At 39.1% G+C, this 26,595-nt stretch overlaps 1 protein-coding gene across 1 annotated transcript in view; it reads right to left on the bottom strand.

Annotated features, from left to right (window-relative positions):
• Nucleotides 1-26,595, bottom strand: part of Myo3a (myosin IIIA) — a 179,962-nt gene that overhangs the window by 38,096 nt on the left and 115,271 nt on the right. The window contains 8 exon segments of the mRNA XM_050152716.1: nt 2,759-2,921; nt 5,396-5,507; nt 6,786-6,991; nt 9,268-9,345; nt 9,683-9,762; nt 11,615-11,744; nt 14,180-14,268; nt 16,061-16,214. Of these exon segments, the coding sequence (XP_050008673.1) occupies nt 2,759-2,921; nt 5,396-5,507; nt 6,786-6,991; nt 9,268-9,345; nt 9,683-9,762; nt 11,615-11,744; nt 14,180-14,268; nt 16,061-16,214 (1,012 nt within the window).

Raw genomic sequence — 26,595 nt, 5'->3', positions numbered from 1 at the left:
GGGGAGGACCTTGGACTTTCCACAGGGCAGGGAACACTGACTGCTCTCCTGACTGGAGAGGGAGGGGGAGAGGAGTGGGGGGAGGGGGAGAAGGGCGGGAGGAGGGGGAGGGAAATGGGAGGCTGGGAGGAGGCAGAAACTTTTTTTCTTTTTCTCAATAAAAAATTAAGAAAAAAAGCAAAACTTTTAAATTGTAAATAATCCTTAATGTGTATTATAATTTAAAATAAAAAAATTAAAAAATGGGGATCATTTTAGATATAAACTACAGCAATGGAATCACCACAGGACTACATTGGCAGACACCAAGAGCACGGATGGCAGCCCCTCCTTTGCTTGAAATTATCTCCCTCTTGTTCTGTTCAGCTCTTCACAGAGAAGGCCCTCATTATCTACATGGATAGTTTGTGTATTTTCACCCATTATCCTGGGAGTTGTATATATTTTAGAATTCAGTTTTCAAAGTTTTGCTTTATTTTAGTAAGGTAACATGGAGTAACTATACATCCAGGAACATTCCCTTGTCCATATAGCTTTTTTTTAACAATTGTTTTTATCGAGCTATATATTTTTCTCCACTTCCCTTCCTTCCTCTCCCCTCCTTTTCTGCCCTCTCCCATGGTCCCCATGCTCCCAATTTACTCAGGAGATCTTGTCTTTTTCTACTTCCCATGTACATTAGATCTATGTATGTCTCTCTTAGGATCTTCATTGTTGTCTAGGTTCTCTGGGATTGTGATTTGTAGGCTGGTTTTCTTTTTCTTTTTTTTTTTCTTTTTGCTTTATGTCTAAAAGCCACTTATGTGTGAGTACATATGGTATTTGTCTTTCTGGGTCTGGGTTACCTCACTCAATACGATGTTTTCTAGATCCATCCATTTGTCTGTAAATTTCAAGTTGTCATTATTTTTTTCTGCTGTGTAGTACTCCATTGTGTAAATGTATCACATTTTCCTTATCCATTCTTTGATTGAGGGGCATTTAGGTTGTTTCCGGGTTCTGGCTATGAAAAATAATGCTGCTATGAACATAGTTGAGCACGTGTCCTTGTGGTATGATTGAGTATCTTTTGGGTGTATTCCCAAAAGTGGTATTGCTGGGTCTTGAGGTAGGTTGTTTCCTAATCTTTTGAGAAATTGCCATACTGATATCAAAAGGGACTGTACCAGTTTGCACTCCCATCAGCAATGGAAGAGTGTTCCCTTTACCCCACAACCTCTCCAGCATAAGTTGTCATCAGTGTTTTTGAGCTTGGCCATTCTTACCGGTATAAGATGGAATCTCAGAGTTGTTTTGATTTGCATTTCTCTGATGGCTAAGGATATTGAGCATCTCCTTAAGTGTCTTTCAGCCATTTTAGATTTCTCTGTTGAAAGTTCTCTGTTTAGGTCTGTAACCCATTTTTTATTGGATTATTTATTCTTTTGATGACCAATTTCTTGAGTTCTTTGTATAATTTGGAGATCAACCCTCTGTCCGATGTGGGATTGGTGAAGATCTTTTCCCATTCTGTAGGCTGCCGTTTTGTCTTGTTGACCGTGTCCTTTCCTTTACAGACCAGATAGCTGCTGCTTCTTCTTCTTCTTCTTCTTCTTCTTCTTCTTCTTCTTCTTCTTCTTCTTCTTCTTCTTCTTCTTCTTCTTCTTCTTCTTCCTCTTCCTCTTCCTCTTCCTCTTCCTCTTCCTCTTCTTCTTCTTCTCCTTCTTTTTTTATTTTTCAGATAGCTTCTTAAAGCAAAACTCAGGACCATTTTTTTTTCACAACAGCAGACTATTCCAACAACTTGGAATGAACTAATGAATATAAACAGTCTCACTTCTTACTATAAACAGGTAATGTTTAACTGAAAAATAAGTTATAAAAATCTTTTTAATCAGAGCTTTATGCTCTTGGGGTGGAGGATGAGATCCCAAAGAACTTTCATGTCTTGAGGGGAAGTTAACAGTTTGAAATTCTGACTGACAGAACTGAGAACAGGACATGGGTCTTTTAACAGTGTGATGTCCACCATGTGAATTTTCTTCAGAGTGTGGCTATGTATGTCACTGAGCTAAAAATTGGTTTAATGAACCTAAATAAACACCTAAAATGAAACAAAATAGATCAGGAGTAAAATATCAGAGTGAAAGTCAAGTATATTTTTCGTTATGGCTATTTGATCAATTTTTTAAAAAAGAATATAGTTGCAAGTCATCCTAGGCATGATTTAAATTTATATGAATGCCTTTAAAGTAAAAAAAACCCAACAAAACCCAAAGTCTATTAATGCATTTTAATAAAAATTTGTTAAGTGTGGTCCTATATATCACTTTCCTAGAGTTAATACAGAGGAATAGATGCCCTTTAACATAATAAAATTTAATTACATTGTCAAATACAATTGTCAAAAATTATGACAATTGTAACCTTTGGAATATAATAGGAAAAAATCTTATTGCCTAATGAGTTATGGTATTGTAATATGATTCTTGTGACTCATAATTAATACAATCGTTTGCCACATCAAGCAGGATGGGTTAACTGTGTTTCATTAATCCTTGACAGGAAACTTAAAACCTTCAATTATTTAATTTAAATAAAAACATTTATTCCAATATTAAAAGTGTCAATCATTGCAACAATCTAATTTAGAATATCATGTCAATAAACACAAAAGTCACATGAAAATTGCAGGTCTTTGAATAGGAAAATTCAATTTATGACCATACATACATATCTCATTATGCTCTCTACACTACAAGGTGACCTTGGTGATTACCTGACTGTATTATTACAGCACTGTCTTTCCTCTTCTGCTGTAGCTTTTGGTATCTTCTTGAACCCAAGAATGCTCTAACACCAGCTTGAATCAAAACAAGCTTGTCAATGGCTTCCTTTCGCATTAGATTCAACTGTTCCACATGGTAATATTTAAGGAACACCTTAAGAAAATTAAAATAAAGTCCAGTAAGATCTTGGCACACAGCTGTACAGTGACTGTGTGTCATGCTTGAAGAAAAGACTGCACGTTGAACCTCATTCGGTCTGGAAAACATATTTACTTCTTGGGTGCGACTATTGCCCAGATTTTGATGCATAAACAAAATTTGTCTTTGAGAAGGAAGCAAAAGGAAGACCTGGAAACTCTTGGGGTTCTTTGGATCTGATATTCAGAATGGGAGGTTCTGAGCTCTCTTCAGAAATATTTACATCATATATTCTAGGTTAAGGCTATTTTATGCTTAAAACATCTTTAAAACAATGATATTTTCCAAATTTAAAAAAATCATACAATGTATCTAAATAGAAGGGCAGGTATTCATCAAATGCTCATTCACCAAATAATTCTTGAAACCTTTGGTTTCTTTATATGCTGGGGATATAAAGATAACTACGGCAGGTGACTGTCAAGGCATTGCCAATGGGGAAAATGAGGAGACAGGGTCCCAGCAGAACCAACAACTGTCCTGATAGACTAACTACAGGGTGACTTCAGATTATTCTAAAAGTTAACATGAACTTTTACAAGGCAGGAGTCTCAAGACTAAAGGTATTTTTTTTTTCACATCTAAAGATTTTACCATTACCCCTTCCCTTTAGGGAATATCTTTTTTTTTTCTTTTAATGGGTAAATTCTTTAACACAAATCACCTCAAAGAGTTCATTGAGCCCATCAAGCAAACTAGTTAAAATCAAATGTTGTAGCTGAGTCATAAGATCTGGTAATGTTGACTGTAGAACTCTCTCAGCATGCCTTTGAACTTGGAAACCTGGCACCACAGGTAAACAGTTCTGTGTTTACTATGGATTTTGATTGAATTCAATTTTAATTTCTACAGGATTCTAGATGTTAATATATTTAGTCCATTCTGTTGTTGACAATTCATTTAAAATTCAATGTGTTTAAAAAGGTCATCATTTTTTGCATAGCATTAGAAATGTTCTTATATTAAACACTTTTATCCATGTTAATGAGTTGGAAAGGTGAAGTGGAAGAATGTGAATAGCGTGAAAATGCTACTTAAATACCACACAGAACTGGCAGGCAAGGCCTTTTTACAAGGAAAAACTCCATTTGAAGTCACACATGCATTCTGACCATAAATGATGAGCTTTTAACCTGATACAGTCCATCTTTGTGAGCATTTTAAAGAAAATAGTCTGAATAAAATACATATTCTCTGTGCACCTTAAATTCTCCCTTATCAAATATAAAAAAAAGTGTTACTGAGTGTAAGACAGGTGATCAGAATAAAATCCCTCAAATTATTACCTGGATAATACATTCTCTGAACATCATGAAATTCTCTCCCTTCCTCCTATGCCCAAGACACACTCTATTCAGATTTCCTCACAAATGAGGGCATTTTGTTCTGGTCCCTTTGGAGTAATAGACAGTTGTTATTCTTGAATGGTCAATATATGAGGATTTCTTTAGCTTTGCTCTTTTTCCATCCTGTCTTGGGGTATATCTGGTATACCTCCAAGACACATTTAGAATGCACTGGGACTTACCCACTTTCAGAGGCTCTCAGGACACATGCCAGGTCCAGTGTATCCTTTCTCCAAACAGCTAGAAGTTTGGCTTCTACAGTCAAGATTTTTTTTTTTTTTTTTTTTTTTTTTTTTTTTTTTTTTTTAAAATTTGTTCTCTAAGGAGTTAAATAAGATTCCGAAGACTCCCAAAGTTAATAGTATATGCCAGTACTCGAACATCATGATGATGCTAAATATTTCAGATAAATACGAAAATAAATAAAGCTATACTTCAGATAAATTTCAAGTTTAAAATAGAAACTAAGTGAGAATTTAAAAAAGCAGAGAAAGCAAGAATCTCATTCTGATCTTAGACTAGCTCTCTGACTGTTTGATAAAAGATAAGATGATGGTGGTAGTACACGCCTTTAATCTCAGCACTGGAGGCAGAAGCGGTATGTCTCTGTGAGTTCAAAACCAGCCTGGACTATACAATGAGTGCTAGGCCAGGGATTCACAGTGAGACCCTGGTCCCTCCCATAAAAAAATATGTTTGTTTCTAATACCACTTGAAGTTACGAATATTTACTGCCAGTGTCATTGGGAATTTTCTTCTGGATAAATCTTTGAAATAAATTTTTTTTATACTGCCTGCATCAGGTTTGCCTATAAGCATACCTGTGGAACATTTTCTTGATTGCTAACTGATATAAGAAGTCATAGCCTACTGTGGACAGTGTTGTTCTTAAGTAGGTAGTTCTGGGCTTTATAAAGATCAAAAATGTTTTATCTTCATGAAGGAAGGCTTTATGTAGCATAAGTTTCACTTCAAATTTTATATATTCTCTAACAAGAATCATAATAGTTTCAATAATAGTAAAATGTCACAACTCTTACAAATCCACTAATCATTATGTATAAAATTATATGAAAATATTACTTTTGTTTTTCCAAGAGCCCAATTATCAAGACCAGCCTTTTCCAAAATGGTAGCGCAGGTATCTGGGCTCACTGGGGGCTCTTCACTAGACTTGTAGCAGAGAACATAATACCTGAAATGATAAAAATGACTGGTTGGTTTGTACAGTGGTCCAACATCTCATCAGCAGTACCCACCTGGCAACTTTATCACGGCTAACAGATGCAGCTACCAGACTGAATGCTTGGCTCTCAGACAGCCCCCAAATGATGGCAGAGTGAAACCACCCCAGACAGACAGAAACCTAGAGTAATGTGTAGTTTCCCTCCTGTGATTGCTTTCTATTTGGTTCTACTCATAAACTTCATGTACAGGAATTTTTTTAATACAGGCACATGAAAATAGAATGGTATGTATGTGCAGATTACTGGAAAATCATGTTGAAAGCCTATAGAACTTAAATCACTTTGGGATTGAATATTTTATAAATGATGGAGTTGGATCTCACTGGAAGAAGCAGCTAGCCAAAGACACAGAGGTGCTTATTTTCACCTGCACGGCATAGCTTTCCTGTCCCTGCCCCTTCTTCATGTCCCTGCACCTGCAGGGCTATTTTTCCTGTCCCTGCCCTCTTCTTTGTGTCCCTACACCTGCAGGATGCACCTTTCCTGTTCTTGCCCCTTCTTCATGTCCCTGCACCTGGTGGGTGGTGATGGAAAAATGTAGTCAGAATTTGTTGAACAATCAAAAACAAAGCTTTGTTTTCTTTTTAATATTCCATTACATGCTTTGAAAAAATATTAGGGAATTTTATAGATGGAGAATTCTCTAAAAATTAAAATTTCCTCAAAACTCCAATATGTCTAACACTTGAAATTTCTTTAAAAATGATGATGAATAGAAATACAGACATTTAAAATATTAAACATTTAAAATATTGAGCCTTAGCATTACCACTAAAATATTACTTAAAATACATTTACTATATAAAAATTAATTTTACAATGATTTTAAATGTTAAGAACTCTTTGTACCTAGTGGATTCTTTCTTAAATTAGAAACGATTAAATCGGCATAGATTTAATTGACTTTCTATATCTGCCAAATCTCCATAGACACGACATTATTCAATTTGATCATTATTGGGCTAAGAACTCAGATCTCCTTGCTCTTCAGTACAGAATCTTAGACCCTTGACATCCAGTCTTTCATGTGCAATTTCTTCCATCACAGAGACTTCCCAGGGCACAGGAGAGTTTCCCAGACTCATCTAATGTTCTCTTTTCACTGCATGAATAAAATGCTTTCTCCCTAGACCTTCTGAACTATTCTCCACTGCTTTACATTCTCCAATTCTCCTGAAAATTTTTAAAAATAAACCATATAAAGGAAATGCAAGAAATCCACATACCTTCTTATGAAGTTAGCAAACAGTATCCGATGAGAGTAACCAAGCCTCCGAATCCTGGCTGTTTCCAAAATCCCTGTGCAGCGCAGCTGCAGCAAAACTTTCTCCTTGTCATACTTTCTTGCCTGCCTCTCATTATTTGGCTTGATGCAACGCACAAAATGAGGTTGGCCCACCACCATCTTAGATAACAAATCCATCAAGGAATACTGTAATATACAACCAGAAATCGATTTCATGGTATGACATTAAAAGAAGTATGAATTTGTAGGCCTTCATTTTTGAGAATGAATGTTACAAATGGCTAACCACAGTGAGGGGAAAGAGATCTGATAAAAGGAAAAGGAATTCATCTACAACTACAGATCCAGGGGTAGAAATGTAGAGGCAATGGCTGGGAGGTCGCCTAGCAACTCTAAAGGCAGCATTAAGTGATCAATTCATTTTTTACATATTTTAAAAGTAATTATGTCCTCTCAAGCAAACATACCAAATTACAATACTGAGACATACAATTTTGTTAATTTACTTTATATACTAATTTTCTTGTTCTACTCTGTCTTTGTAGAAAGCATAAAAAACAAACACTTCAATCTCTGTTGGAATCCTCTACTTTAAAATTAGGGCAGAGAAGTAAGTTTCAAAAATAGGACACAAGAAAGTAATCAAATTATTATCCACTTAACTATTTTACTGTGCTTTGGCTTATTATCTTATTGATTTGGGGAGAATATTGTTATTAATATAGTTATTAAAACTGTATTCTGTACCAATGGTTTGTTAAAATAATAGCCGATTTTTAGACAATTAAGAATAACTCATTAGGATGAACAGAGTTCATTAGAAGTGGAACCTCAGCGAATTAGTTATCTCCAAGGCCAGGATCAGAATTTCCTGGAGGACTGGGAGTTTTAGTGTTGGAAATGCAAACAGCTAGAGTTGCAGGGCCAGTGCAGCTCGGATGCTGAAGCTAGACAACTGGCAAGGCTGCTGCTTGGATGCTTCCCTCTTGGGGCCCAAGCAGCTGCAGCTGCCCCTGGAGCCTTTGATTACATTATCTGTGAGTCATCACTTCTATACTCATGCAAACATCTGCCAGCTCTGGGATCCCAAGGTGACAGCGCCTGCCAGCTTCCCAGCAATTAGGCATAGTCACCCTCCTTCCACTCTTGTCAGCAGAAGGAAAAATAGCTTGAGAACACGCTACATACCGCGTGCAATCAACCCTCTGTCAATCTTTGCTTCAGCCTGAAGATTACAATGACTCCATGCCCTGATCAGATTCAAACAGTGTTTGATGCTCTCACCCGAGTACAATAATCGTGTGGACAACTCACTTTAAAAAAGTCAACTAATCTGTCTGTAAGTAGGTTTAGTGATTCGCCCATGCTGTCTTGATGGTATAAAGGGACAGAGCAGCCGCGGGCGCGGGTCTTAAGCAGGCAAGTGTAGCAGGCAGTACTCAAGTAGGATTTGAGACAGGGGCTACTATGAACTTGGGCTTTGAGAACATGTAACACAAGTATTCAGAAAATTTAAAAAGTGGTTTGTGGTTCCATTAGAGAAATGCATAAATCCATCGGCCAACCAATAGCAAATTTAATATGGCTGCATGTACGTCTTCTGTATTAAGTGCTGTTGTTAGTAATTGCCAAGTTTCAGGTGGCATTTTCTCCATTGTCCTGTCTGGCTGACTGGGAGGAGGTCAGTGAAAACTGGAGCTGGACTGAGAGAAGTTCTTCCTTTCTTCTTCCTCCCACATTGTCCAAAGAAAGGTTACCTTGTTCCTACACCCTGGCGTGCTACTGTGCTTCTGACGAGGCTCCTCCTCGTCCCAGTCCTTTAATGGGCTCGCTCCTCCCGCTGAAGGTTATCAGCTTACGTTTGTGCAAGGAAGCAGGGACTAGAGGTCCATGCTCAACCGTGCCCAGCCTTATTCCTGCCTAAAACCTCTCAGGGACATTGAACTAAAATGTCTTCCTTCCTTCCTTCCTTCCTTCCTTCCTTCCTTCCTTCCTTCCTTCCTTCCTTCCTTCCTTCCTTCCTCCCTTCCTTCCTCCCTTCCTTCCTTTTTTCCATTCTAGTGGGAATGTCAAATGCTGTACAGACTTTCTTGTTTTCTTTAGAGACAGAGCCTCACTATGTGGTTATGGCCATCCAGGAATTTGCTGTGTAGACGAGACTGGCCTTGAACTTAACAGAGATCTGCCAGTCTTTGTCTACCAAGTGCTGGGATTAAAGGAAAGTGTCACTTTGTACAGTTTATATAATTTTTTTATTAATTCATAGAATTTAATTGTGATTTTCATGATGTAAAATACCAAAATAAGCAAACTACAGATGAAACTATATATTAACACATCTGTACCAATGCAGCTAATGGGTGTAATAAATGTTATCTTTTGTTAGTTATCACTTCTCATATGTAACTAATTTAGGATGAAAATTATCCTTAAATACAACGTATCATAATTTAACATCTTACTCTAAAATACGATGCGACCGTTTGCGTTTTCATGTTGGTGGTTTCACAGGCATGGCGTGTGATGTCTCTAGTTTCACCCTAAGGAGACCAAAGAAAACAGTAAGGCCTTGCCATGTTCTGCACACTGTAGTCTACAAGGAGCACAGGACATTTTCCATCAGTTTCCCTTAGTCTAGGTGTTCAAAGAAACAACGCCACAAAATGTTACCAATATTCTACTTTAAGGATGGTTGTGCTAGCCGCATTGTCTGTGTTGACTGGTCTTGTGCAGAACGTGAATGTTTATGACCCTGGACACACACTATTTTTATTTAGAAATAGAATAAAATTTAAAGATTGAAAAGAATTAGGAATATACAAGAAAGTCACGATGTTTGAGATGCGGTCAGTAAAGCAAACATAATAATAGTCTTACCTTGGTCAGATTTGTGGCTTTCTCTGAATTCCTCATCTGATAGTTTATTATATTTTTAGCTTTAGAAAGTGGCAGGTTACCTATGGGGATGCAGGTAAAATTAATTTATATTTTAGAACTTTTAGTGACTGGACAATTTTCCCATTTATTTAAACTATTCTGAGTATATTGGAACTCAGAGGTTTGGTTACCTATTTATTGAAACAAGAATAAAGAATATTATGTGAAGAATTATAATAATTTTTTTTCTGTGTAGCCCTGGGTGTCCTAAAACTTTCTCTGTAGACCAGGCTTGCCTCAAACTCAGAGATCCCCCTGCCTCTGTCTCCTGAGTGCTGGGATTAAAGGTGTGCCCCACCTCTGAAAGGCTATAATAAATCTTTTTTTCGGTCTCCTCTTTCTCTCTGTTCTTTTCCTCCTTTCCATCTTCCTCTTTTCCTTCCTCCTGCTCCTCTTTCTCTCACTCTTCTTCATCGTCTTTGAGAGGAGCTTGCTATGCAGTCCAGGATGACCTCACACTCATGGCAATCCTCCTGCTTCAGTCTCCTGAATTCCAAGAGTGCAGACAAGTGCTACCACACTCAGCTACCACACATTCCAAACTCAGAAAGAGAAGGAAAAGCCAACCTCCTATATTGCAAAGCAGGACAGGCAGAGGTGAGTGACAGGTTTCCTCTCAATTTTAGAAGATGCGGGCAGACAGTGACAAGGGAGCAGTTCACTTTGCATCTCTGTATCAACTTGAGGTGGGCTTCACAGTGAGCCCTCACACCTCATGAAGTGCTTTTAGCAAGTCAAGTGTGGATGATGTCAATATGAATTTTCAATCTTAGCATTCAAACGTGTGGTTTATACATTTATGGCAGTGAAACAGGTAAGGTTGAAAAAGGCACAAAGACTTGGCCTTGAATAACAGCTATTATCCTTAGTTGGGCTGCTGTTGGGTCATAGTCTGTAGTTTGAATACTTAAATAAGGGTCACTTTAAAGTGTTTTAATAAAATGGCATCTAAAGAGTTCAGAACCAGAATTTTATACACATGTATAAGGATGTCAAAGCAAGTCAAGGGAGGGAGAATAATGTTTTAAACAAATTGTGTTTGAGTAACCAGAAGAGGGTTATGGGGATGGAAGGAGAGATCACAGAGTTGTGAGGGACATAATGTGTGTGATTAATATGCTCACTATTAGTTACAGGGATGCATATATGGGTTTTTACATATGTAAAAACCAAATTTTATTTGACTAAATATTTCAGTTATACATCAATAAAACCATTAAAAAGTTTTCAGAATTAGCAGCTGGAGAGTTGGCTCAGAAGTTAAAAGCACTATTTGCTCTTCTCGGGGTCCTGAGTTCAGTTTCCACCAACCACACGGTGGCTCACAACCATCTTTAGTGGGATCTGATGCCCTCTTCTGGCATAAAGTTGTACATGCAGATAGAGTACACCACATAAAATAAAAAAAATCTTTTAAAAAGCTTGCAGAACAATTTATAAGTACAATATAAAGAACCCAAATCATATATCCCCTCCCCCAAATAATGAGTGTGAGGACACATAAGGAGTCTGGAGTGAGGAGAGAGATAGCATGAACTTAATCAGCAGAGAGCTCACGACCACTGGGGACAGTCTACTCCCCACCCACTCCTGAAAGCAGCAGCTTTCTCTTGAGGAGAGTGGACTTTTCTCAGGAACAACTGGGGCACTTCCGTGTTTTTGGTGAGAGTCTCAAATACTTTCTTTATAAGAGCCTCACTTCTTTATATTAATTTTTGTGCCCCCTTACATTAGGAATAAATGATTATCCAGTAAATCAAAAATAAAAAAAAAAACACAAAAAAATCAGGGACTACGGTCACAAACAAATCACAGAGATAGAAACTACTATATGAGGCTTAGAGAAACCTTTTCAAAAGTCAACTGCCTTACCTGTTTTGGTCAGAGGATGGTTGACAAGTTGTCGAATTACACTGTTTTCTGAAGACCTCAGAAGCAACACAATATCAGTTGGGAGTGTGTCTCTGTTTTTTGCTAAGAACCCACTAGCACTATAGAGGACCTGTGGATACAGGTGTCATTGTGATTATTACAACCCACACCATCACTGCCATCCTCGAGGCTTAAGGAGCTCTCAGCCTGTACTGAGCAACAGCCACACAAGACTGTGCGTGCAATTCTTTACATTTGGTCAGGAAGGCTGTAAATTTCCTTTATTGGAAGAACGGGAGGCATGAAAGAACCATCCCCATTTCTCTGAGAACTGGTCCAGCTCTCCTGACTTCAGTATAATAGGTCTCACCTAACTTGGAGACTGAATGCTGTAGAGGTGTGTGTTTCTGGAACTTCTAACTAATTTTAAGACTTTAAAAATATGAATATATCCCAAAGATTTCTGATGAGTAATAAAATGTGCTGTTACGGATTGAATCATGTCCCTTCAGATCTTATGTTAAAGATGTTCCAGAGTCACACAGAAAAGAGGCCACGTGAAGACTGGGTCATGTGACATCTGTCTACCAGCCAGAGAGGCTTCATTAGATGACATCTCTGCTCAGGGGCCAGCGGTCTCAACATTTCACCTTCTAGAACAACAATAATAAATTTCTTTTGTTAGAACATTCAGCCTGAGGTACTCTCTTTTAATGAATCGAATAACATGCTTATTGAAAACAGCAGGATAAAATGGCCATAGGCAATTTTTAATTGGTAACCAAAGCAGCCTTTATTTACTAAGTCAAATGCTAAGAATCACAAAAGGTTATAATGAAAATGATATATACATAATATGTATATTTGTTATAGGCAATTGAAATCATATATTGGGCTGGAGAGATGGCTCAGTGGTTAAGAGCACTGTCTGCCCTTCCAAACGTCCTGAGTTCAGTTCCCAGCAACCACATGGTGGCTCACAACCATCTGTAATGAGATCTGGTGTCCTCTTCTGACCTGCAGGCATACATGCAGACAGAATACTGTATATATAAATGGTGTAAGAGGTTCTTCTGTCTGTGTATTGCTTTCATTGGTTGAATAAAGAAACTGCCTTGGCCTTTTGATAAGGCAGGAACTTAGGTAGTCAGAGTAGAGAGAACAGAATGCTGGGAGAAAGAAGGACAGACAGGCAGATGCCATGAAGCTCTTGCCTGACACTGATGCTGGTTAGAATCTTTCCCGGTAAGCTACCACCTCATGGTGATACACAGATTTAATAGAAATGGGTTAATCAAGATGTGAGAGTTAGACAGTAAGAGGTTACAGAAAATGGGCCAGGCAGTGATTTAAATGAATACAGTTTCTGTGTGATTATTTCAGGGGTTAAGCTAGCTGGGTGGGATGGAACAAAGGCACCCCTTGCTCCCTACAAAACATAATAAATAAATAAATAGATTTAAAAATTATATGTATGTGTGCTTTGCCTGCATGTATGTCCATGTACCATATATGTGTAGTACCTACCAAGGCCAGAAGAGGGCATTAGACCCTCTGGAAATGGAGTTAGAGTCAAAGCTAGCCGTGATGTGAGTGCTGGGAACCAAATCCCCTGATCCTCTGCAAGAGCAGCCAGTCTTCTGAACCACTGAGCCATCTCTCCAGCACCTCAGCTTAGGAGGATATATTGTTAATGACAAAGGTCATTGGGACATTCTCTGGCCTCTGGAAGTGGTCAAATGGACAAATATATAGGGCTTTTCAATTAGTTTATTTTTCAATGATTTTCTAATTTTCTACATTATTACTTGATTTTAATCTTCATATCTCAACAATTATGGCAGAGTTCTGAGGGGATGGCCCATTATTGTCTGTGGAAGGGAGAGTTTCCTTTGGTTTAAGACGCATATCTGAGATGGACAGGTGTACAGTGGTGTTTCAACCATGTACGAATGCTTTTTAAATTTAAGTCCATTCATTAGTTTGCTCCACACATCTGGGACAGCTTTGCTAGCTGACTATTCCTCTTAGTACTCTCTCTTTCATTTGGAGCAGAAAGGGGCATTGGCTGAAAAAGTGGGGGTGAGAAGAGGGAGGGAGAGAGAAAGAGGGAGATGCAGGGAGATGGAGGGAAGAAGAGGAGATGAAAGGAGAGGAAAGAGACTGAGCGAAAGTGAGAAAAAAGAAAGAGAAGAGAGAGAGAGAAAGAGAGAGAAAGAGAGAGAGAAAGAGAGAGAGAAAGAGAGGGAGAAAGAGAGAGAGAGAGAGAGAGAGAGAGAGAGAGAGAGAGAGAGAGAGAGAGAGAGAGAGAGAGAGAGAGAGAGAATGGGAAGAAGAGAGGGAGCGACTGCCCCAAGATACTCTTAAAAAAAGTCAAATACAGATGGCCATTGCCAACTGATCATTGTAGTCAGACTGGATGACAGGAAGACAGGTGAACAGAAGAACCAGGACCAGATGGAGGAGGTAAGGGTCACTGTAGCTATCTCCTAACAGTCTGGATCAGTTCTACTATATTTATTGATAGAAGGCTGAAGAGTCAGTCACAATTCCCATGAGTCTTACTTTTCCCGCATAGTGGTGAATGCCAAAACTAAGCTCCAATCTTTTGGGTCTCCAGAAGTACTGTGATTTCAGGTTATCTTCAAATTTTTCTGTAGAAGGAAATGGAGATCCTCAAGTAAAATTAATGGTCCAAAGTTATTTTTTTCCATACAATGATGATGAGCAGAGATATTTTAATACAGTGAAGTCACAATCAAGTGTGCATCACTGCATCTTACTTCAGAGCAGGTCTCGAATGTCAGAGTGGGTCGGAATCACCTGGGGAGCTCTGTGGCTGTGTGGGCTATTGGCTCACCCTGTGAGTGCAGTATCACTTGGCAGGTCCAGGGAGGGAGCCAAGAATTCGCCAGCTCCTGGTATTGCTCATGCTTGTGGTGTGATGGTCATAATGTGAGGCCAGGCTCTAACCCTAAAGCCCTGGTGGTGTGGCTTTCCTATCTATTTGGTCACACGAGAAGCTCAATGGGTTCATACAGGCAGTCATTTTAAAACATCAAGCACCTGCTGTCAACTTATTTTCCCTATGACGATATGGTATTTTCCTTTTCTGTCTGGTGTCCCGGAGACAAAACAACTCATGTCAGGAGAAAGCAATACCATGTTTATCAAAAGGAAATAAGGAGGAAAAAAATGAATCTACATTTTCTTTAAGTGCTTACATGCATTTTATGAACAGGAAACAATGACTTTTTCATTTACTTAACAACTCAACCCCCCCCCCCTTTCTCCCTATTTTATGTTGGACCTTCTCATTTTAACCACTTTCTTTCTGAGGTAGGGTCTCAGGTATCCTTTGCTATGTAGCCAGTGGGTACAGTTTTAAGGATTTGAGGTTTGCTTCCTAGAGCCTTCATAGAAGCTCATGGGGTTCTTGGTTGTAATCACAGGGAGCACAGGTGGGGACAGATGAGCCCAGAGACTTGCTAGTCAGCCAGGAGAGCTGGAACAGTGAGCTTCGGGTTCAGTGAGAGACCCTGTCTCACAAACTCAGGCACACAGTGGTAGAGGAACGCATCTGAAGTTGACCTCTGGATTTAACATGTCCGTATGAGTAGGCACTTTTGACATGAAAGTCTACACACAAATAAATAAGTAAAAATATGTATATATACATATATCTGTATATTGTTCACATTACTGATTTTTTTTCTTTCTGGTCACTATTTCCTTTTACATTCTAGAGCTGTCCTTGTTCTGCCCCAGTTTCTGACTTAGGGTTGGATAACTTTTATGGTGTTGAATTAGGAGCGGCAGAGCTGCGTCCCCGGCACCCGGCCGCCCACATGGCTAGCTTATGCCCGAAATAATTACACGGAAACTATATTTTTTTAAACACTGCCTGGCCCGTTATCTGTAGCCTCTTATTGGCTAGCTCTTACATATTGTTCTAACCCATTTCTAATATTCTGTGTAGCCCACGAGGTGGCTTACCAGGAAGGATTTTAACCTGCGTCTGTCTGGAGTGGGAGAACCATGGAGACTCCCTTGACTAAGCTTCTTTCTCCCAGAATTCTGTTCTGTGTACTCCACCCACCTAAGGGTTGGCCTATCAAGGGGCCTAGGCAGTTTCTTTATTAGTAAGAAATCACTCCCACATCATTATGGTGATTTATAGTCCAAGATTCTACATTTGAGATTCTACTGTGACGGAAGCAGAAAGCCAATCTCCAATCTTGTCTAATTCATCACTATTAATTTTACTGTTCTATAAACACTCACTGGTTTAGGCATAAGTCCAAAGATCACTTCCTGAAAACCAGACACCACAGGCTTCGTGGCAGCTGCTTTCTTGCAAATCATTTCAAACAACTAAAACTCAGTGCCTGGGAAAGTCCCGTGCCTTCGGAAATCCACAGTCACCCAGGTATAAAACAAGCTCACCTATGAGAGTCTGGTCAGTGGCCTTGGGAAACCTACTTTCCTCGTCAAGCAGGGACAATAAGCCCATTGGCTTCTGTAGGAACATGTCTAGGAGGGGCCGGTTGTCTTCGTATTCAATAACTCTAGCATCCACATCTTCATTTAGGTATTCATTCTACAACAGGTTATGAGCCAAACAGAAAAAAAATCACTTGAAACTGAATAATGTATAGGTGGATAGTAATTACCCAGGTTACCATTTTACATATATTAGAATAAATTGCTATCTGCGACATCGTCTTAAACAAAGTGTATCATTTCGTTTCTTTCTTCACAGAACTGCTTGCTTATTAAAATCAGCGCTGATTATAATCAGGAGATTGGTAAAAGGACTTTGCCAGTCTCTCAGAATTTCAGATGTCTGTGCTGTTAACGGAAAGCAGTTACCGGAAATGGCTGTGTCCCAGAACTTGCCAGCATGACTGGAGCAGATCCTAGGTTATGCTTTTCCTATTGTCTCTCTCAAGAGCATCACACACGGTTCAGTGGTGGTCTCAGAGGCTGACCCTGCTAGTGGGGTGGACAGAATAGGCCATGGAAACCATCTACAGGTTCAGCATCAAGACACCGAGGCCTAATTCTAGGCTCAGCTACATAATCCATCTGAATTTTCTGACTCTTTAAAAACTTCCTTTCTCATCTATGAAAACAACTCACAATATGGCCCATTGATAATCGTTTGTGAGTGTAACATACGATGTATGAAATAACCAGACATAGCCACTGGCAATGACGGCAGAAGCATGGTGTGGTGCTTCGAATGTTCTCAGTCCAACATGTATTTTAAATAAGACAAAACCTAAGTCCCAGTCTGAAGAGCAGTCAGGGAAGGGGGAGAGGAGTGGGGGGAGGGGGAGAAGAGTGGGAGGAGGGGGAGGGAAATGGGAGGCGGGGAGGAGGCGGAAATTTTTTTCAATAAAAAATAAATTATATTACAAAAAACCCTAAGTCCCAAAGAATCATAAAGCTCAAAAATAGTTTATCTAGCATTAAAAATAAAAACAATTTCTTGAAGTTTCACAGCTCTTGCTTTTGAAGGTAACCTTGGGAGAAGTCTTCAAACCTAGAATTATTTTACTATTAGACACATTATGCTGACAGCATATAATAGCTTAAATCACAGTTGCAAAGTTCAAAAGAATTTTGTATGTTTTATATAGAAAGTCCATGAGGTTAAGATCTCAACTGATGCAACTGTCATTTCTTTCTGTTGTTGGTGTCAAAATCCATTGCACGCTTTTGAGGCAGGTCACACAGTTCAGGAAGAAACAATGGCTTCTTCAAGTACCCTTGTTATTATGAACTCATAGAGAAAAAACTTCTACAATTGCAATCAAGGCTTATAAATGGCTTATAGTAAAACAAACACACCCCATGCCATACACTACATCTTATAGGAAGGATTAAGGCAGAATGCCCAGTTATCTTTAAGCGTATGTGGACACGTGACCCTTCATCCTTAGTTCTTGGATCATGCAAAGAAGACAGTGAGAAGAGCTATAGTTTGCACTAAGCTGAAGTGTTGAGAATGTGCACCAGGCTCTGCTCTCACTGTTGGAATTCCCTTTAGAAGGCTGGGAAGTGCACCCTAAGCCTCAGGGACCATCATGGAAGAGGGGAAGGAAAGATTGGAAGTGGTCATGGAGGATGGAGGGAAAGAGTGTCTTCTGGAAAGGACAGGACCACTGCACTCAAGAACTCAGAGCACCTGTGTTTACCTGCACAAAACTTGTACAAATTCAACCAGGTAACATTTTGTCATGGGACGGGGGAGCTCATGAGCCCCACCCCGAACTGAAGAGTTATGGACAGTTGGTGGCTTCTGAAAGAGGACTAGCAGTTTTTCTTTAAGGGTGTGACTCCTGGCACATCAACCAAGTTCTATACTCTCACACAAGTATATGAGCAGCACCAACTGGAGCTCAATGGTTACACATGCATATGCGCACACATGCATGCCCGGGACACAAAGCTGTGAGGAGGAAGAGAGGTATGGGTGGGCCTGGGAGGACTTAAGGGGTAGCTTTGGGTGGGTGGGATAAGAACAAAATACACGGTATTACATTCTCAAAAAAGTAATAAAAATATTAAAGGTAAAAATATAAAAATTGGTATAAAAAACTCAAGACACTGGTCATCAAAAAAAAAAAAACTTTAAATAATCCAATAAAAAATGGGGTACAAACCTAAACAGAGAACTCTCAACAGAGGAATCTAAAATGACTGAAAGAAACTTAAGGAAATGTTCAACATCCATAGCCATCAGATAATACAAATCAAACAACTCTGAGGTCCCGTCTTACACCTGTCAGAATGGCCAAAATAAAAAACAATGATGAAAGTTTATGCTAGAGAGGATGTGGGGTAAAGGGAACACTACTCCATGCTGGTGTGAGTGCAAACTGGTACAGTCATGTTGGATATCAGTATGACTATTTCTCAGAAAATTAGGAAACAACCTAATTCAAGATCCAGCAATACCACTTTTGGGTATATACCCAGAAAATGCTTAACCATACTACAAGTACATGTGCTTAACTATGTTCATAGCAGCATTATTTGTCATATTCTGAACCTGGAAACAACATATATACCCCTCAACCAAAGACTGGATAAAGAAAATGTGGTACATTTACACAATAGTGTACTACACAGCAGAAAAAAATAACAACACTTTGAAATTTGCAGGCAAATGGATGGATCTAGGAAACATCATACTGAGTGAGGTAACCCAGACTCAGAAAGACAAATATCATATGTATTTACTCATAAGTGGCCTTTACACATAAAGCAAAGAAAACTAGCCTACAATTTATAATTCCAGAGACCTAGATGACTATGAGGACTCTAAGAGAGATAAGAATGAATCTAATCTACATGGAAAGTAGAAAAAGACAAGATCTCTTGAGCAAATTGGGATAGTGGGGATTATAGGAAAGGGTAAATGGGGAGGGAGGAAGAGGAGAGGGGAGCAGAAAAAATATATAGCTCAATAAAAACAAATAAAAGAAAAAAGAAAAATATAAAAACTTTAAAAAATGGAAGTTGAAAGTCATTTAACTACATATTAACAAAGCAAAGGAAACCAGAAAGTTTGAAGGTTCTTCAAGTTGTGTTCTTCATTGCATTTTGAGTGTGTTTGGTCAAGAAAACCCACATGAGGTTCATCTTGGAGGCCACAGCCCCAACAAGCTGAAATGCTTATTGCTAAAAGCATCATCTCCTCCTGAGGGAGGTTTAGGATAATGCCAACGATCCCTCAGATTCACGCAGTAGTATGGGAGGATTTGCCATATCCTGATGGAGCCATAGACTTCCACATGGCTTCTTAGGTAGGCACAAAAGTAAGCATCGCTTCCTGAACACAGGTTGTTAACATGGGAAAGGCCATCTGTTCTCATCATGAGCTCACCTCATCTAAGAGACCATCCCCCAATCTCCAAAACTAATTTAGCAAATTTCTTTCCTCAACTGGTCCCTCTTTGTACACCCTATCATACTTGGAATTATTTTATAGCATTCCTAGTATTTATATTTATCATTTTCCATGTCTCTCATTGTAATGAAAATTCCATGAAAACAGAAGCTTTCTATTGTTTACCTCTGTATCTAGAAAGAATCTTACACAGTAAGCATCACATGCACGTACACCCCACACTAGCTCCATTCACATGTTCAGGCACTAGCATCCAATGAATTTAGGGACAGGACTTTAAGGATGTACTTTGTAAATGAGGTCCCTAAGGGTGGGGCCCTACTCTAGTGTGACTGCTCTACTTCTAAGCAAAGTAAGCAACATCTTGATTCCATCCACAGAAGACACATGGACATGACAGACATGCTGACTCTGGAGAGAGGCCTTGGAAGAAATCAACTCCATCAATGCTTTTATCTCAGACCTTCAGCCTCTAGAACAATGAGAGAATGAATTTCTGTTGGTTAAACAAATTTCCTTAAAGTCCATAGCATTTTCTTACAGCAGCCAACTAGCACACTGAGCTTTCTGGATTTTTTTTTTTTTTTTGGCCTGTTCAGGTTATTTTGAAAAATCAGTTTTCTAAAAGAGACAGCTTATACTGTGTAATAAAAGAACACTCATACATTGCTGGTGGAAGTACAAGCTTATAAATCACTATGGATATCAGTGTGACAGTTCTTCAAGAAGATAGGAATCGATCTATTTCAAAACCAGCTATACAACTCTTGGGCATATACCCAAAGGATGCTTCATCCTACCATAGAGACAGTTGCTCAGCCATGTTCACTGCTGCTCTGTTTGTAATAGTCAGAAATTGGAAACAATCTAGATGCTCCTCAACAAAAGAATGGAGAAAGAAGTGGTACATTCAATACATGACGCAGTATTATTTGACCATTAAAAATGACATCATGAAATTAGCAGGCAAATGGATGAAACTAGAAAAAAAATCATTGTGAATGAGGTATCTTAGACACAGAAAGACAAATATGGTATGCATTTGTGTATATATTGGTTTTAATTGTTAAGTCAATGAATGATAACCAAGCTACTATCTACAGAACCACAGATGGTAGGTATAGAGAAATGGACTAGAGGGAACAGATAAATCTCATTGGGAAAGGCAAATAGAATAGAATTTTGTGGATATATGGGGGATGGAATAGGAGGATCACGTGGGGATGGGAAAAGGAGAGGAGGTATTGGGAAAGAATGGGGGAGAGACAGCTAAAATTAAGGGGCATTGGAGGGGTATTCTGGAAACCTAATATGGTTAAAGCCTCCTAAAATATATGCACATATGAAGGTGATTTAAATGAAATGGCCAAATAATCGGAAGACAAGATTCAACAAGGTCCTATTGCTGAAGGCAACATCGATATAGCTCATTGAACATGAAGGTGTAGAACTGTTGCCTACATAGAGCCTTCACCCCATGTCCTAGTGTCTTCGTACAGGAAGGCACTCTGTACACCACCAAAAGAGAAATGTAAACACCAAGCCATCCACAAACCCTTCATCTACAATGGTGAACTACCTGGAAGATATGCTAGGGTAACGGTGGCACAAAGCTTGTGGGAATAACCAGCCAATAACTGATCTGACCTAAGGTCCACTAAAAAAAGATGGAAATCGTGCTTGGCACAGCTTGGGTGACTAGATAGCCCAGAGACCCAGGGCGAAGTCAAATAATGCCACTCAAAAAAAAAAATAAATAAAAAAAGAAAATGTATAGGACATTGAGCCTATAATTAGTGATCCTAGAGAAGCTAAATAAGAAGGAGAACCCAAAGAAAAACATATAGGCATTCTCCTGAATATTAACCTTTATCAGGTGATGAAAGGAGACAGAGACAGAGACCTACATTGGAGCACCGGACAGAAATCTCAAGGACCAAATCAGGAGCAGAAGGAGAGAGAGCAGGAGCAAGGAACTCAGGACCACGAGGGGTGCACCCACACACTGAGATAATGGGGATGTTCTATCAGGAACTCACCAAGGCCAGCTGGCCTGGGTCTGAAAAAGCCTGGGTTAAAACTGGACTCACTGAACATAGCGGACAATGAGGACTACTGAGACCTCAAGAACAATGTCAATGGGTTTTTTATTTTACTGCATGTACTGGCTTTGTGGGAGCCTAGGCAGTTTGGATGCTCACCTTACTAGACCTGGATGGAGGTGGGTGGTTCTTGGACTTCCCACAGGGCAGGGAACCCTGATTGCTCTTTGGGCTGACGAGGGAGGGGGACTTGATTGGGGGAGGGGGAGGGAAATGGGAGGCGGTGGCGGGGAAGAGACAGAAATCTTTAATAAATAAATAAATAATAAATAAATAAATAAAATGTAGAGATAAAATGACTCCTAATGATATAAATGACTCCTAATGTCATAAACATGTTACATTTATCATCAGAGATAAGTGTTTTCACATACCACTATTCCAACAACATTTTGCTCATATTATGCTGTAATTTCCTAGGCAGAAGATATAGCAAGTAGACCCAGCTGGCACGCTGCCCCAATGCCTTGCCTAGCATTGGCTGAAGCTGTCAGTAACTGCTCATAGGAGCACACCCAGGAACTGAAAATAGAATGTCTGGGGTGCTGATAGCCAACAAAGCTGGGTACAGCCTGTAGAGAGAGGGGGCTGCCGCAGATTATCAGATGGGCAAAGATGCCTGGTTATGCATTGGTGAGGCTCGGACCCAGATGGCGGGGTATTAAAGACAAACATTCTATCATTGTCCCCAGCCTACCTGAAAACGGGCAGATCTGATAAACATTTACATAAAGCTGCAGGTTACAAGATCAGCATATAAAACCAGTAGCTGTTCTATATAGCAACAACTTATTGGCCAAGAAAGAAAAATGAACTGACAAGAGCTTCAGAGAAGTTGAAATTCCTAGGAATAAACCTATCAAAGAAGGTGAGAGACTTCTGCAATAAAATCGTTAAGCTACTGGAAAAATTTAGGCAGAAGAAGACACTAGACAAAGAAAATCTTCTAAAGTTTATAGGCTGGGCAAAATCAATAATGTGGAAATGGCTGCATTGCCAAAAGTTATCTGGAGATTCAATGAAAAAATCCATAAATGTTCCAGTGACATTCTTCAAAGAAAAGTAAAAACATAAAAAAAATTAGATGGAAATACAAAAAACAGTTAAAGTGAATCCAAGCATGAAAAACAAAACCAACCAAACAAAACAACAAACAAACAAACAAACCACTGTTGAAAATAAAAAATACCTGACTTCAAATTATACCTTGAAGCCACAGCACAGGAAGCACAGTACAGACACAGAACAGCCACATATATTTATCCACAGAAGATACAGCAGCCCCAGAAAGAAGCACACACAGCTATGTCCTCTTAGCTTCTGAGAAAGGGTTCAAATTACACACTGGAAATAAAATGGTTTATTCAATTGCTGGGGTGGATGAAAAGTGTAATCCACCTTCAGAAGACTGAAATCATATTCATATCTCACATCCTGTGCAAAAAATCAATTCAAATGGATCAAAGGCCCTCATCTAAAACTTGGAACGGTTAAACTGATAGAGTAAATTATAGGAAAAATACTTAAACATGCAGGATTTGGAAAATTTCCTGAAAAGGACTCCAATAGCATAGGAAATAATCCCCAAAACTGATAAATGAGATCGCATGAAATTAAGGGGAGTCTGCAGAAGGAGCTATGAGCAGACACCATAGATGCTTCGCCAGCTTTAGCTCAGATGGGAAAGTCGTATCCAGATCACAGAAAAAAGTTAATCTTCCAAAGCTTTAATTGCCAATCAATAAATGGGCTAACAAAGTGTTTTCAAAACAAGAAACACAAATGGCTACTCAACATTTTAAAAGGTGTTTAACACTAACAGCCACTAGGGAAATGCAAATTGAAAGCTACTTTGAGATTCCATTTGACCCTAGTCAAAATGGCTGTCATCAAGGTGAAAAAAAAAAAAAGACAAGAAATGTTGGTGAGGATGTGGGAAAGAGGGATCCATATGTGAATGCAAATGTCCAATTTTTTTGTGGGAGTAGTTTCAAGACAGGGTTTTTCTGTGTAGCCCTGCCTGCCTTGGAATTTGCTCTGTAGACCAGGCTGGCCTTAGACTCAGAGACGGATCTACTACCTCTGGAGTGCTGGGATCAAAGATGAGTGCCACCGCCACCCAGCTCTTAGTTTTTATATTATATAATATGGCTACCTAGAAAGGGACTCCTGAGAGTGAGAAGAGGTTTTAGAGGAGGAGGCACTTGTCATGAAAGTGGACAGAGGACTGACTACTTAGAGTCTGAGGTACAGTAAGGGAAAGGCAGGGGATGGGAGAGAGAAGGGGGTGGAACATTAACAAAAAGTTTGCATGAAAACGTCATAATAAACTCATTGCTTTGTATGTTAATTAAAAACAAAATTACAGCAATCATATGGAGCTATGCTAATTTTACACTGTAATTACCTTTATTAAAAACTTTAGAAGTATCTAGTGATGGTGGCTCATGCCTTTAATCCTAGCACCTGGGAGGCAGAGGCAGGTGGGTTTCTGAGTTTGAGGCCAGCCTGGCTTACAGAGTGAGTTCCAGGACAACCAAGGCTACACAGAAAAAAACTGTCTTGAAAACTCAAAACCAAAACCCAAACAAACTAAACCAAAACACAAAAACATTGGAAGCTTAAAATGAAATCAGATGAGCAAAACAAGTACTAAAAATCTTCGTATCACATTGAGGGTATTGCTCAGTTTCATCCAGGAAGGAAAAACAGACTATGTGGGAGGTATGGTTTTGGAGATGAAGGGCTGCCCTCCAGCCTTGACCCTCATACTCTAAACCTGGAAGGCCTGTGTGAGTAGAGGGAGGGAACAAGAGACTCCCATCAGGAGTTGCTCAGGGGCTTCATGATTTGGTTGGATATAAGCTTTTATACTCAGTGGGTAAAATGTGTAAAGTCTATTTGGATATAGTCTCAAACAATCTCTAAACGTTGCTGGAGTATTTAAAAACAAAGATTTGTTCATCAGAGTCTCCTAAATGTATAGACAGAAGTTTCTGTCCCATTTGGTCCTGCATCTGTTCAGTCCCAAAGAAACACACAGAAGCTTAATATTAATTATTAACTATTTGGCCTATTGCTCAGGCTTATTACTAACTACCTCATACAACTTAAATTAACTCATAATTCTTATCTATGTTTAGCCATGTGGCTTGGTACTTTTTCTCAGTGAGGCATTATCATCTTTCTTCCTCTGCTTCTGACTGGTGACTGCATCACTGCCTTTCCTCTTCCCAGAATTCTCCCACTCTGGTTGCCCTGTCTATACTTCCTGCCTGGCTACTGGCCAATCAGCATTTTATTAAACCAATATGATTGACAAATCTTTAAAGTGTACATGAGCATTATCCTACAGTATTAATTGCATTTCACTGTCTTAATAATTTAATGAAATGCTTAGATATGGTGGCATACACTTTTAATCCCAGCACGCGAGAGGTAAAGGCAGGTGGATCTCTGTGAGTTTAAGGCCAGCCTGGTCTACAGAGCAAGTTCCAGGACAGCTAGAGGTACAACAAGAAACCCTGTCTTAAAAACAAACAGACAGACAGACAGACAAAAAAAACCAAAACCAAACCAAGCAACCAACTAATCCAATAAAAGACTATATATGCTTTTTATTAATTGGGAAGTTAAAATAATACAAAAATTACCACCAATATGCACACAGTTTTAAGAAGAAAAAAATTAGTGCATATAGAATAAGTCATCCTTCAGCAAAACCACTTTTAGTCTTTAAATAAGGTTTGTTTTGAACCACCCACACAGTTTTTAAGACCAGACTACTGATTTCTATCGCCTACACAATTTTTTTTACATCAGATAACTGATTTCTTTTACTTTACAATATTAAAAAGTTTGAAGTGTAGGAATTACATATTGAGTACATTTTTATTCTTCGTAAGTGCTACAAATTATGTGTTGAAACCTATGTTAGAAATGTACAACACTCTAGGTTGTGAAGAGCTGAAGACAAAGTTATCTATATTTCTTTCCACAGGAGCAGATAGAACAGTGATTTTTAATTTATTGTTTCAATATGTACTTTAGATTTTTGCTTGCAAAACACCTCAATTTTCACCTCTCACCCACAGTGGCTTTTTAAATGCTATAGGTAATGGTTTATCTATGTGTAGAAACAAATATGAACACATCATGTTAAAAGTCAACTTCAGTCCAGTTAATGTGTTGCTGGAATGCATGAAGAAAGATCATCCAAAGTGTTGGAAGGTATACGTGAACACAGAGTAGGTTTTCAGTATTCTAAAACAATGGCTCGCTAGCACCATGAACCTGTACTGAGGAGTGTCCAGTGGTTCTTAGGAACGCTGGCATTTGTTCTGAGTCAAGCTGTGGTTGGTGTGCTTTCCTTCAATTTGAAATGTAAATGAGTAGGGAGGCTTCATTCATTGTGTGTGTTCTATATCACACTGAGCACACAACAGTATAAAAATTAAGTCAGAGGACAAAACCCACTCCAGTGCCAGCATGGAAAAATTTTTGAAAATGGATACACATTTCTAACATGGCAAATGTGATTACACACCACTCAGACTGCCTAACACCCTTGATTCTTGTTGAGTTCTTTCTCATATGAAAGAAAACCATAACACACACACACACACACACACACACACACACACACACACACACCCCACAAACAAAACCTTGGCTATTCTTGTAGAAATTCAGATTGAGGGCTCTTGCAGGATAGTGGCTTCTCATTGAAAATCAGATAATGTCTTTGCTGCCCTAGGCTCTATCAACCTAGAGCCTTTTGGAAAATAAAAAAAGCCAAGAGTGTGTCGATTACACAAGTGTCACAGGGAAGGCAAGGATGAGTGCTGAATCTGTAGGACTCTGATAGAATTGGGAAGACCGTGTGCTCTCGGCTGAGCTCCTGAGAAAGATTTCAGCAGCACATTTTAACAAGATTATACAGGGTGTTCCTCTAGTGA

The sequence above is a fragment of the Alexandromys fortis genome, unplaced genomic scaffold, assembly GCF_014885135.2.
Source record: "Alexandromys fortis isolate MF-2015 unplaced genomic scaffold, M_Fortis_MF-2015_v1.1 scaffold_54, whole genome shotgun sequence".
NCBI classification, from domain to species: Eukaryota; Metazoa; Chordata; class Mammalia; order Rodentia; family Cricetidae; genus Alexandromys; species Alexandromys fortis.
Note: the sequence above shows the minus strand (reverse complement) of the source record. Positions and strands in the feature narration are given on the sequence as shown.